Source organism: Aplysia californica, unplaced genomic scaffold (genome assembly GCF_000002075.1).
Source record: "Aplysia californica isolate F4 #8 unplaced genomic scaffold, AplCal3.0 scaffold00106, whole genome shotgun sequence".
Taxonomy (NCBI): Eukaryota; Metazoa; Mollusca; class Gastropoda; order Aplysiida; family Aplysiidae; genus Aplysia; species Aplysia californica.
This window is the reverse complement of record NW_004797376.1, coordinates 1,216,783-1,231,042: the sequence shown is the minus strand read 5'-3', so window position 1 is coordinate 1,231,042 and position 14,260 is coordinate 1,216,783. Positions and strand designations below refer to the sequence as shown.

The 14,260-nt window shown below is 39.2% G+C and overlaps 1 protein-coding gene across 2 annotated transcripts; it reads right to left on the bottom strand.

Annotated features, from left to right (window-relative positions):
* Window positions 1–5,378: 5,378 nt before the first annotated feature.
* LOC101859475 (protein ABHD14B) lies at window positions 5,379–14,135 on the bottom strand. Of its 2 annotated transcripts, none has more exons than XM_005095541.3 (5): window positions 13,997–14,135; window positions 9,701–9,832; window positions 8,592–8,757; window positions 6,195–6,430; window positions 5,379–5,765 (listed from the first exon to the last, which is right to left on the bottom strand). In XM_005095541.3, exons 2-5 carry the CDS (start codon window positions 9,824–9,826, stop codon window positions 5,580–5,582), a joined length of 714 nt encoding a protein of 237 aa, XP_005095598.1. In that variant the 5' UTR covers window positions 9,827–9,832; window positions 13,997–14,135; the 3' UTR covers window positions 5,379–5,579. The 2 variants fall into 2 exon arrangements, with proteins under 2 accessions (XP_005095598.1, XP_035824920.1); XM_035969027.1 differs by having other exon boundaries at window positions 14,030–14,126.
* Between the last annotated feature and the right edge of the window lie 125 nt (window positions 14,136–14,260).

Genomic DNA, 14,260 nt, shown 5'->3' with positions numbered 1-14,260 from the left:
TTGTTTAAAATTTGCTTGTTGCGCACAAAAAGCTCGCTCGCTTTATAGTGCCTGAGATTTCAAGCTACGCTTGAATCGAAAGTTAATTCTTTCTCGCGAGTAAGAGTGTTCTTGGTGCCGCTCCCCTTTGTTGTCTTGTCACGACTTGGGTAGTGCGGTGTGTATTTTCTCTCAGTCTCAGTGACAATCGGTCCGAAATGGACGTCGAGTCTTTGAATGATATCAGCTGTGTTTAAATAGCCTGAAATTTAGGACAAAAGGAAGGATCACGCAAACAGCAACAAAACTCAGTTGGGGACACCAAAGTTATAACATCAGACTACCATACTATAACAATGGACAAAATTCCATCAACAGGGGCTGGTTTGGGTGTAATGTTTGTGCTGAGGCTCTCAAAATCCTGACTACCAAAACCTGAACAATCCTGGGAAATTCAGAACAGTTGGCAAGACTGTAGCCCTAAAACAGATTTTTTTAAAAAGGCATGGGAAACATGAGGCTACTGAAACAGATGAGGGGTGACTGCTCCTTTCCTCAAAGCATCTGTTCATCTTGTGAAACAAATTAATAACTTTCTCATCAGGGTTGTTAATAGAAGGGTTGTTAATAGAAAAAAGACTGACAACTTGCTTTCACAGAAAACTCTATCAGTTTATTGAAAAAAAATAATTTGCAATAAATTTCAATAAGTCTGACATGGGATGTAACAGAAGTGAGGAAAGTATAGATCTTGATCACTACTTATACAGCATTACTGTAAAGAAAATCAACAAAGCTACAATGGGATTTTGAAATCAATAGGCACTGAGTGAAAGAATACACAAAGCAAAGCTAACAGCATAAAAGCTCTTTTTAACAAACAAATAAACACTGCAATGAGAAATTAATTTCTTGATTTAAAAAAACATTGGTTAGCAGTGAGCAAAAATAAGCAAACATGGTGAAATTTTAACAAACCAATGAACATGACAATGAATGTTTGACTTCCTGATTCTGAGAGTAGATTATGTAAGTGTCAATAGGCACTAGGCAAAAATAAACAAAGCAGAACTTAAATGATAAAACTTGACAGCTTCAACTTAGTTTAGTTTTAGTAAGTGTTTTACAGCACTTGCAACATAATAAGGTCACATAATTGCTGAAGATTACAGGTGTTACAAGAGAGTAAAAACACAATAAAAGAAGGAAAGTTCAGGACGATAGATGCTTGATGGGAAAGAAGGAGCAAACCACACCAAAGTACCTGCCAACCACCGCACAGTTTCAATATCAACTTCTACCTCTCTAATTGAACAAAACCCAACATATTTTGATTATAACAAGTTAGGGCCACACACTGATTTTTTGGGTCCAGTTTGGGGCAAGACAATGTTTTAGAGGTTTTAAGAAACTTCCTTTGAGAATTACATACTAAATGAAATGGAAGCTCAAAGTCCTATTTCAAAAAGATAGCTCCATATCATTGTGAGCCAATACAACGATTTTTTAAGCTCCATATCATTGTGAGCCAATACAATGATTTTTTAAGCTCCATATCATTGTGAGCCAATACAATGATTGTTTAAGCTCCATATCATTGTGAGCCAATACAATGATTTTTTAAGCTCCATATCATTGTGAGCCAATACAATGATTGTTTAAGCTCCATATCATTGTGAGCCAATACAATGATTTTTTAAGCTCCATATCATTGTGAGCCAATACAATGATTTTTTAAGCTCCATATCATTGTGAGCCAATACAATGATTGTTTAAGCTCCATATCATTGTGAGCCAATACAATGATTAAGCTCCATATCATTGTGAGCCAATACAATTATTTTTTAAGCTCCATATCATTGTAAGCCAATACAATGATTTTTTAAGTTAAAACTTTAAAGCAATTTTGTGATGTTTTTGCTCATTTCCTCACAATGAATAATAATAATAATAATAGATAGCATTTGTATAGCGCATCTATATCCCCGCTCAACAGCAGGCTCTATGCGCTTTACACTATATTATTACCCCAGCAGACCATAGTACACTCCGAAACATTCTCAGCTTCCCTGGAAGCATACAGTGCGAGCAGCTGATTAAGCGCTCAAACACTAACAAACTGACAAGATCTTTCGCTGTCTATAGCCGGGTACCCATTCCCACCTGGGTGAAGTGAGGAAAATTCGTGTGAAGTGCCTTTCCCAAGGACACAACGTCGGGCCCTTGACGGGATTCGAACCCACGACCTTACGGTTGCGAGTCCGAGAGCCTAACCACTAGGCCACCGACGCCACATTTTATTTTGTTCATTTTATGGCTTTAAAAACTAAAACTATAAGCTAAAAAACCATTCTATATGAAGAGATGGAATTTTGAGGGTGCGTGCACCGTGTCATTTCAAATAAAACAGGAAAGAATTTGAAAATATTTTAATATGGCACTGACGGAGTTGAAGAGCACAGGCCCAACATCTTTCGAGTTATAACAAGTTAAGAACTTATGAGTAAACTCTATAGATTCAAACAGAGTATCCCTTACGTCTGGACATCAAGGCAAAAACCTATATTTTCAAGAAATAATGTAAAATGTTTCGTTATATCAATTTGTTCAACTGAAATATTAACAAACATCATCTACGATATTATGATTTCCATCATTCATATATATATATATATATATATATATATATATATATATATATATATATATATATATATATATATATTATTGCACAGATCAAAGCACTTTAAGCAATTCACATGAAAATGATGCAATAAGTCCACACTGGCTTCAATCTGAGATAATAGATAATTCATAGATGTGTCCAGACTTTGAGGACAGCATGTGTATATATCATCAGTGTCACAAGCAATCCACTCAAGTCTGTTTCGGTACTTTATACACCAGAGACTAAAAAAAAGTTTTTGTTGTGTTGTTCATATCAGCAATCATGAAAAGCAAGAAGTCTTGACCATAGCATTAAACTGAACTTTGGTGATGTTGAAAGATGCATCTTCAATCAGTCTTTGGGAGGGTGTAAAAATAGAAAAATCTCAAAATTTGGACTTAAGTAGATCGCTTGCAACAGCGACGATAAGCAGGTATGAGGACTTATAATAAGCTCTTGATTAATGTGCATACATTTGAGATGAGAAATGCTATCAAGAAACAAATGAATCATACAGTGTTCCCAGCACCAAATGTAACGTTTGAACATCACCACAGGTTTTCTTAAAACACTGTAGACTTTAATGCACCAGCACCAGACAGCAAGTTTTTTAATAACTAACATCTCACCTGCTACGCACAATGTTTTGCAAAACCTTTATTACTTCAACTTCTGTAAATTCCCTGTGTTTAGTAGGCTGCAAGAGAGACATCATCATCATTGCCTTTCTCACCCTGCATCAGGGTATACACCAAAAACACTTTCCACCTGTCAATATCCTGGGCTCACCTCTTAATGTTACTCCATGTCTACCCACTTTTTTGTACATCAATTTCTGTGAGTCTTCTCCAGGTTCCACACAACAATAAAAAAAAATAATGAATAAAAAAATTATCAAAACATGGCACATAAAATCTACAATATAATATGTGTCAAGACACAGTGGAATCAGGCACTCATCAATTGGGCATTTGGAGTTATTGTTGTCATCTTAAAGCTTGTTCGTTTGGTTTGCTTTTGATGAATAGAAGCTGAGTTATTTATGTTTAAAGGAGGTAGGGGTCACTTGTTAGCACAGATAAAATTGCGAGAAAATGCTGTCAAAGTTTGGTGATTTCCAAAATTTCAGAGTCCATGGAAACAGAAAATGTATATTTTTTGTGCTTCTGATCAACGCTTTCAAGTAAAATCCACACAGAAATGTGTTTTTAAATATATATATAAAAGGTGTTGAGGCCAAAACAGAAAAACTGATAAAAATTGCTCAAAGGGCCGCAAAATGCCGGTTTCTCCGAAGCCATTATTTTGATGAGCGCCTGATTTCACCACGATGCCTCACATAAAGAGAGAGAAATTTCAGGTAAAGCCATATTTTGTTTTTTTAGTAAGGTTTTACGGCGCTCGTAAGGTCATATGAGTGCCAAGGGGTGGATGTCAACAGAGAAGTTCAAACTGGGAATCAGGTTTACTCTGCTCACCTCTCTAGCCTCAACAGCACAAAGTCTGCTTCGACTATCAAGGCACCCCAGAAATAGCAGTTCACAAGAGAGTGACAAACATACAAAAGAAGTAAACGAAAAATGACGATAGCAAGGATGAGGAAAGAAAAAGGAGCAGTTCCCCCATGTGGTTTCGGCACAGTATGAGCATGACATTGATAAATCAGCCCATTTACTATTTACATTTTTACTGTCCATAAAAACATGTTAATATCACCCCTTTGGGAATGGCCTAAAGACACTTTAGTCAGTAGCACTGGCCTGCTGGGGGGAATGCCATCTGACATAAAAATTCTAAGTATACATAATGTTGTCAGTAGAGGAATTTGGATTCAATGCCCGTTTGAACACAGTAGTAATGTTATTGAAAAGGCAGGATGGATCAGAGATTTAAAATGGTATCAGCTACAGGACAAAGCCAAGTGAGCAACGAGCTATGAAAACTCGTCAAGCAGCCAATGTTCAAGAAAGCATTGTTGGGGATTCCAACTATACTAGGTGCAGTCCCTCACACAGCAGCCAAACAAAACACAAACTGAACGGGCTAAAAGGAAGGCTTTAGGAATAAAATAAGGAACAAAACTAGTAAACTGCTCTGACCACACATAGTGAATACACGCACAATCTGACTAGAGATTACAGTGGAAACCATACATAACAGGCCCGGTAATAACAGGGATTTTTTAAATCCCTGTTTTTTCCAACTCTCTGTCTCTATTAGAAATGATCGGCAATAACAGGGCATCATCGGAGCCCAATCGGTTATAGCAGGGACAAAGGCTCGATAACAATGTGTAATAAGTAAGAGAGAGAGAGAGAGACGCAGTGATTGAGCAATCCCACGCAAGCAACGCTACTGCTGTGCTTCAAGCACACACATTGGGTGAAGCGAGAGAGGGCTGCGGTGTGCTGCAGACTTCGGCCTTCTAGCCCTAAGCCTAGCTACACGCATGCGTAATGTGTCATGCGCAGGCCTACCAATGGACAAAACCCCTGTTCGGGGGGCATTCATGGCAAGGGAAACTACCCATGAATAAATACAGCTGGATTAGTCCACAAATTCTTACTTTCCTTGCATTTCTGATTTAACAGGGATCGGATATAACAGGACTTTTTCTCTTATCCCACCATCCCTGTTATATCAGGTTGCAACTGTATAGCAACTCATTGGTGACATTCAAAATCAATCTTCTAATCATCCATCACTGCCTGTATTAAACTGGTTACTATGATTTTTCATTCTAACACTGTTTTATTCTCAGTTTTATGATGCTCTGTACAACAAATCAGCCATTCACAAGAAATCAGCAGATGACATGACAAGACTCCAAATATAGAATCGATTCTGAAATCAGAGAAAGCAGACATTCTCAATAAATCAATTGACAGCAGAAATCAGTCCTTCACTCATAGTATCTCTCTTTTCTAAGGAATCAGTCCTTCAACTGCTGCAAGAAAAAGAAAAGCAGTCTGTGAAATGCATCCGGGTTGTCCAGATAGCAGGCATGTCCAGCACCTTCTATGGGCGCGTACTGAGCACGAGGCAGCTGCATCAGGTTTTTGGTACTTTCAGCTCCAAGCATCTTGTCATTTGTTCCAACAACGACTAAAGTCGGAAGCTGAAACAACAGAGAAGACGAGTACTGCAAATCAGACTGTGGTCATCATTCCAGGACAAAGAATTGTAGAAACAACTCAATTTAAACTAAAACATCTTTATGATAGCCATATATGATACAAAAATTATATGTTGTTCCAATATTACAGTACCCAAAACAACGTACTTTTTTTCTGATATAAATATTTTTCTTCACTTTTTTGGCTTGCATAAAAAAAACCCTCACTACCAACGTCACTACTTGTCATGAAAAAAAGACCACACGTTATTAAGAAATAGTTAGAACTACATACCATAAAGAAGTTACTAACAACACCATCAGTTACATGTCATCACAGCGAAACAAGTAACAACCAAAAACTTAACATACTTTCCAATCTCTACAAAAAAAGTGGTGACAAACTTTTGTTTCCAATCTTCTACCCCTCACCTCAACTTGTTTATAGTTGGCCACAAATTTTTCGGTGAGGACGGGAGCCACAGGTACATAGCCTCTGCTCCTGTCTTGGCAAGACCCAGGCTTTTCAAACAGATAAGGCAAGGAGAAAGATCCACTCATTGAGGGCGATACAATCACTGGGCGCTGCAGGTCGAGCACTCTCATCAAACTCTGTAATAACTCAGAGTTAAGCTCTGGTGCCATAGTATTGACACTTTTACCATAACCTGAAAGAGGACAACAGAATATCTATTACGCAGTGATGATGTGTAGAAAAATATGAAAAAAATCCACTTGTGTCGTTAACTACACATGCTCAAATTTGCCTTTCTACATTCCATCAGAAGAAATAAAGAATTTTGTGTTAAGTCAAACATCGATTTACTTTTGTAGCCCTAAATACTTGATTACTTTATTCCATTTTCAAGAAAAGAAACTAGGCGAATACATCAGAAAAGAAATTCCTCAAGACTCAAGGACGGGATTCTCGTGGCCTAGAGGTTAAGGTATTCGCCTCTGATTCAAAGGTCCCTAGTTCAAATCCGGGTAGCGACGGAAATTTTTTTTTCTCTAAAATTGTCTCCTTTCACCTCCTTTCCTGCTATCTTGCAATGTTCTGTTGTCTGCTTTCGTCTCCACTTTCTGCCCCCCCCCCACCCCCTCACCTCCTTTGCCCCCTCCTCTAGGCTTCTGACTCTTTCTGCAGCCTTTCTACTGCTACTCCCTGGCTCCATCTTACTGCTCCGTCTTTCAACCACACCCCTGATCTTCTGGTAGGAAAGATCTACTTCTAGCCTTCTCAGACAAGGGCGAAAAATCTCGGAGGTCCCCTTTGCAAGTTGCACAAGTTAAAGATCCCTTGGTGGTCTAAAATCAATAAGAGTAGGCTTCGGCAGCCACCCGAGCAAAATTCAAAATTTCCCCTACCAACTGTAAATGTTTAATGTGTCTCGCGTGCTCATATGACCGTATGCAGTTGCCAGGGGCATAAAACACCCCCCAAAAAAGACTCAAGGAACAGGTTCATGAAATAACTAGTTTTAAAACATGTTGTCCTGAAAAGGTGACACAAGACGGCTGCTATAGACGATGCAGAAAAAGTTCAAATTTATCAAATTTATCAAATTTACTATGAACGAATGTTACATCCCAGACAATGGAAAGTAACTGAAGCACTTCCGACACTTTAAATCAACAGGTAAATGTGAGACGTTCTCATCAATAGGAATTTCACCTCTTCTATTAATATCATTTTATATGATATCAACATAATATGTGAACTATTTAAATTCTAACGAACAAATTGTTTCTCACAAGGACAGTAATATTTTGAAAGTATTCAGACATTGAGGGCTAATTTCTAGATAGCGTATCAAAAAAGTTTTAAACTTTTAGGTTTATCATGAACAATCCTGACCCCCCCCCAAAAAAAAAAAAAAAAAAAAAATTTCCATCTCCATCCACATTTATTAAAAGATTTCAACAGTTTAAAATGCCATCAGTTCACTTACATTAAATCCAATGTGAGAATTCTGACAATGTTATTTCAAAAAGAGCCACAAGCAAATTATATCAAACTAATCAACCTGCAGGGTGAGTCCCTTTGAGTAAGAGAGGAAACGTACGAGGTGCAGCACAAAATCTGGATTGCACTTAAAACATAACTTCAAACTGAAACCAAAGTGACTACAACGCTTTTCCTCGTTATGAGAATATATATATATATATATATATATATATATATATATAGGCCTACAGGCACTGGATGTTGTTCGCAGCCTACCAAGCAGGTAGTCCCACATGTTCTTGACAAAACCAGGCAACCGCTGAGCAAACTAAAGACATCAAGACAGTACACATGGCAGACAATTAGACATGTTCAAGATTTCTACCATGCTATTAATATGACACCTTTTCCAATTCAGCTCTTAATATTTAAGTTGCAACCATCATAAATGCATCCTCAAGCAAATAATAGATGGGAGACAAAACACAAAAAGTTTGAACTATAATTTGAGAGGGAAACCTAGTTTCCAAAATTTAAAAGAGAATTACAAAGCAATAACACAAAAGTCATCATATTAATTATGTCTGCCAAAATCCTTTACAACACACATTTTACAGTCACAGGAAAAAATCCCCAGGCTTCAAGGACATATAAGGTACACAAGCCAACAAACTTGAAACTTTATAGCAACATCTTACCTGGAAGATTTTAGTAAATGTTTTACGGCACTAGCAACACAATAAGGTCATATATAAGTGCCGAAGGTTAGAAGTGTTACAAGAGAGTAACATACACAAAAAGGAGGGGAGATAAGGACGACATATGTTTGATAGGAAAGAAGGAGCAAACCACACCAGAGCACCTGCCAACCACCCACTTACCTGGAAGGTCTACAGCAACTGCTCGGTAACCCCAGTTGGCCACATGACACACAGACTTGATATCCAACCAGTTCTTGGAGGAAAATCTCATTCCATGCAAGAAAAGAATTCCAAATCTGGGTGTACTGTCTTTCTTCACAACCTCTTCCACATAGATTTTGAGTTCCTGGAAAAGGAAAGAACAAAAGCAAAGTATAACAAAGTTTGACAAGAAGAGACAGCACTGCAATGAAGCGATTTATTTCCACAAACATAACTTTTGCAGCTGTACGTGAGGGCTTAAGCTGACTGTGAGGAACTAAGCTCCCCTTTTAGTTTCACTTAAAAATTAAAAATATTTCCGTTTTCTACATCCGTTTCAGCTTTGATGATTACGATTCAGTTCCCAGCTTGAAGTTTAACAGCCAAGTCAATGGTCTATCATTAGCAAGAGTTTTAAGGCACTTTTCTTTTCCTTTCTACTTCCAGTTGTTCTGTATACAAGTACAAGTTTTTTGCCTTTAAGTTAAAGGCAACCCTGTTTTTAAAATAACTCTTTTTTACAATTACCAAAGCTTCATATTTCGGTTGATTTACTTTTTTCTTTGGGAGATGGTCTAATTGTGAATCATATCTATATATATCAAGAAAACCGGCCTTTCACTCAGAGGATGAGCTCCTCTATTTTTATGTCTTTCAAATGTCAGTGTGTCTTTAGAGCAAAACGTGCACAATAGTACAACCGCGTTATTCATCCTTATTTATTCAAGACAACTATAAACCCATACACCATTAGTTTGGAGGAGCCAAAAACTAAAGAAAAAATAAAGTGATATCGACCACCACAAGGAAAATTCTGGCCATTGAAATAGGTACTTTGACAAGAAAAGCAATGATCCCCATCGGAAAAATGATACAGGCTAACTCTTAAAAGTGTGCATTCATAGTTTTACTTGAAAATCAATTTTATAAATCCTTACTTTCCAGCCTTTAGTATCAACTTAAAATTTTAACAAGCCAACTGAAAATGTTTTATGGCTCACACTCATGTTGCTATCTTTAACAACTCTACAGTCATGCACACTGAAAACATGCAAAGAAAAGAACAGCAGGAGGCCTTATCTATTTACCTTTCCTGAGACAGACACGTTTACTGTCTTTGATACAGCTGAAAGAGACTTTTCTACTTCATCATTCAAAGCAGGTGGGGCCTCCAGCTTAGTAAAATCCAATGTGATCTGCTCTCCTGATGCCATGGTGACCTGGAGATAATAACAAGACTAGTTAGTTACAGGAGATCTATTTCAACTTTCAGAGAATGCTTTCTGGGTTTTAACAAGAAGTATTAGCCATGTGAGCTCCCTGTCTATGATTTCTTTCTTTCTGATGTCCTCTGTTTTCTCCAGGTTGTCCATTCCCATCTTCATTGTTCTGACATTCCAGGTCCCCAGTGTCCATGTGATTAGTCTTACTCTTTTTTTAAGCCTGGTGCTGGGTTTTACATCTACCTTCCAACTTTTGTACTAGCTCCGTACACCCATAGAGGCAAACAGACACAGCAGATCAGCACCTTACTTACTGGAGGGCTGCCCAGTTTGAGACGGCCAGTAGCTGATCAATGCGACTGAATAGTCACTCCCATCGTCAAAGGTGACCCCTGGCAACATCTTTTTTCGCCAAATAAGGATGCTTTATAACCTGAAAACTGTCACCTCCAGAATTTTTCCCTTGCTTCTCACAACATGGATGAAGTGTTCTCTCCATAGTCACATAAATGCTGCTGTAGTTGAGCTGTGGGTCTGATCCGCTGTATTTGCTCTTTTGCAGTGTCCTCCCAGAAATATTGATAACTTGACTAAGCTAAATGCCGGGGCCTGACTGTATGGAGAACGTGCCTGGCCCAATTTGCACGAGCCCCCTCTCAACTTTGCTGATTTTGTCCAAAAGAGTGACAAGGTCAATACATTTGGAACCAGTGAAGTTGCAGGGGCTGCCAGAAGAGTTCAGATCATTCCTTCCCATCAACTGCTTTAGGGGCCCTCCCTCCGAATTTTCTTAGGGTTTACTTCCTTAGTCTTTCATACTTCCATATATATGCACCTAACGTAAACGTGGTATTGGCACTAGCAACTTTATACTACTTTTGAATCTATATGAGAGGCATTGTGGTGAAATCAGGCACTCATCAAAATAATGCAATCTAATGAATTTTCACATGTATTATATCTTCAGATCCGTCCGTCAGCTGTAATTACTACTAATCAGAGAAACTCGGAGACAATATAACGAAAACTTGAATTCAAAAAAGGGAGACGGGTTTCCCATTTTGAAAAAAATGAAAAAAACAACAAAATAACTCAAGATTCAATGAACACATAATGCAAACTAAAGATTCAACAAAACTGTTAGAAAGGCAAACAGCCCTCTGCTGATGTGGCTTTATACATTTTTGTTTCACAACATACCCTGGCGACAGCAATTCCAAGAGACCATTAAGTACACATGTACATGCAGCGTAATTTGTTACACGCTAACTGCGTAATCTTATGCAACCAACCAGAAGCTTTCTTTAAAACACCAACATATGTGCATTGTCAATTGTTGACCTGCGAGTAAGACATGACATGTCTTGGCATGTGGCGGATAAGGAGAGGTAAGACAAGCGATAAGCACACATCATGTGGCTGTTAGCTCATGTGTCCAGGGGGATGGGAAGGGTGAGGGCATCGGCACAATGAGCATTCTGGGCTTGGAATGTCGGCAGAGATACAGACGCGTCACAGTCTTATCACCCCCCCCCCCCCCCCCCCCAATCCCCCAACCAGCTACTGAACAATGAAAGGCTAGATTAGGCATCAACAGGATCTACATTTAGTTGTATATAATGAATTGCATGCTGGTCTGTGAAAACAAATGTTGCTGTGTGGTGACCTATACATTGCAATGCAACTTGTTGCTCACATTGCTTATAAATATAATTATAACGAACACTCAGATTCAAAGAAAATAAATATCACGCCCGATGACTTCGTTATAAAATAATATTGTATTATCTAAGTTTCACTGTGTAAGCCCAAAATTTTGACATTTTCAATTAAGTCTCTCAATCTGTAGGGTCGGTGGTTTCATATGGGGTGCCCATTGGGGGGTCGGGGCAGTTTGCTAGCAGGGCGCAAAGTGGTTATATCGGCACAAGCCGATCGCGCCACACTCGTTGACACAATTACAAACGCGCTTGTTTTCAGGCGCCCAGGCGGGAGATCACCCCCGACCCAACCGCAATGGGCACCCAAGAGCTCTTTAAAAAATATTTTGTAAATATTCAAATTCTAAAAATACTAGTAAAGTAAGAAGCATATAAAAGACATGCTAAAAGGATGAAACAGTTTTTTACTTTCTAAAATAAAAATGTTTTTGAGTTTAGGACATTTGAACTGCTTGTCAACGAACACGTGAATTTGATTGGGATTTCGGTCGTTACTCATTTATTTATATCTAATTGGTTACGATGCCAATGGAATTGATAAATTGGAACTCGACACAGAAACATGAGAAGGACTCTATGTCAGACTATAGATGTTAATGTGATACAGGGTGCCCATTGGCCTGGGGGAATCGGGTCGCGGAGGTTCGATAGCCAGATTGAGGGAGCAAAGCGGCTATCATGGCAAAAGCTGATCACGCCCGGCTCATCGACTCAAAAACAAACGCGTTTTTATTTCAGGCAATGAGGCGGGCGATCATCCCGACCCGAGAAGACCTGATCCCCCAATAATGGGCACCCCGTTTTAGAAAACGCGTGAAGTGAGAATTCAGTGTTACTTTTTATCTAGGCCAGCTGTATTTGGACTCGAGTCCGATTGGACATTTTATCTATTCGGAATCGAGTCTGAAAAAAATGTTAAAAATTTCATTCGGACTCGGCTTCTAAGTGAGTTTATGTCATAATATAACTGTCATCAGGGGTTTTACGTAAAACCAGATTTAGAACTAGAATTACCTACCAGGACTGTGTAATTGTGTCAAAAGTCAAAAGACTGCACTCTCATATTGACCAATGGCAGTGTCTAAGTTTAAGTACACAGTAACCGACAACTCAGGGTCTTTTCACCACTATTAACCCACAGCATCACCATCATAACTTCCACCACATGTCTTTCCACATGTTTAATTTCATTAAATATTGTGTGTAGGCCCAATATAGTTTTTCTGTAATTAATTTTTTTTTAAATCGCATCGCACAAAATCGACAGCCGTGGCCTCTTCCCCCCAGCAAGCTGAGAGTGCATGATCACTACGCACAATCCCATTGCCATTGGTTGACCAATTAACTTTGCCCCCCGGCAAGGTCAACTTTACTTGGTTTCTGTTTAAATACTAATGATGCAGGGGGGGCCGGTTCTGATAGATCTAGTAACTGGAATGTTAAGGGGTGGGGGGGGGGGGGTTGGGGTGCGGCAGCTGAAGACTATCTCGCTTTAGTGGAAGGCCACCTCTATTCTCACCCGGAGTGAGAATAGTGCAGGCGAGTCTTGTGGCTATTCTCACCTGTGCGCGTTCACCAAATTTTGCGTTCACCCTAAACCACAGAATTCTACACTGTGATATAACAGAAAAATTGTAGAATTCTGTGCCGTGAACAAACGTTCCATTACAACTGTAGCGTACAATTTTGTCTGTGGGCAGTGGAGAGAGAGAGAGAAAGAGAGAGAGGAGTAGCGCGAGAATTTCCGGGCAAAACAAAATGGCGACCCGCGTAGTTCGGCTCGATTCGAAAAGTTAAATAGCCGTAGCATCTTTGTAGACAACCAAATTAATTTACTTTTGTGTTTTAACATCATTTTTTAACTTTGTTTTGGTCAATTTGATCGTCCACACCGATAGACAGTATTCAGAAAGAGACAGAGAGAGAGAGAAGAGGGGAGGAGTTGGATCTTGCGAGAACTTCCGGGCGGGTGAGAATAGCCACTTTCTTAGTGGATCAAGTGTTATCAAATTTCACACATAGATCTTTAACAAGCATAGTAAGGAGTTTCAAGATCCCCGCTGAGGCTTTAGGGTTCTTATGTGATGAAATAGTTGTAATTGTAAGAGAGGCTGAAGAAGCTAAAAATATAACTTAAATATCCATAGCTTTGAGCCGAATCGGTACTTTCAGGGTGCCGTCCTAGATCTAGATCTAGAAGTCGGTTCCAGAGAAGACAGACGGTCGTGGACTTGTGGGAGACAAATCACAAACTGAAACATGTGCCGCACTCAGCACTGTGCCGTGACTGTGTCACTGTGTACATTGTGAGGAACTAGATCTAGAGATCAAGATCTTAGATCTAGATCTAGATTTCTAGATCTAGATCTAGATCTATCTATTCTATACAAGATAAAAGCAGATCTAGACTATTTATAGGTTAAAACAAGCCTGAGCCTACCAGCTTTTAATTTAGATCTAGATAAAATAGTACTTGTCCGAGAAGGCCCACGCCCCACAGTCCACAGTTCAATAAGTGTTTTGAACAGGAGAAAAGCGACTTGGTGTAAACAAAAAAGTTCAAAGGTCAAAAATTACGGAGTGTCTACGAACACGGTAAACGGGCACGTAGTCTCAGTTTCTATGTACACGGTAACCGGGTGCTGAGTTTCGGGAGGGGGAGGGGGTGGGGGGGGGGGGGGGGGGCTTGGGCTCGGTGGTACGG

Bases quoted from the DNA above. Each gene is read 5' to 3' on its own strand.
- LOC101859475 (XM_005095541.3), bottom strand. From the start codon at position 9,826: ATGGCATCAGGAGAGCAGATCACATTGGATTTTACTAAGCTGGAGGCC. The intron at 8,758-9,700 runs GTAAATAGATAA...TTCCTTTTCCAG, and splicing joins ACGTGTCTGTCTCAGGAAAG to GAACTCAAAATCTATGTGGA. The intron at 5,766-6,194 runs GTGAGGGGTAGA...CTGTTGTTTCAG, and splicing joins CCAACTATAAACAAGTTGAG to CTTCCGACTTTAGTCGTTGT.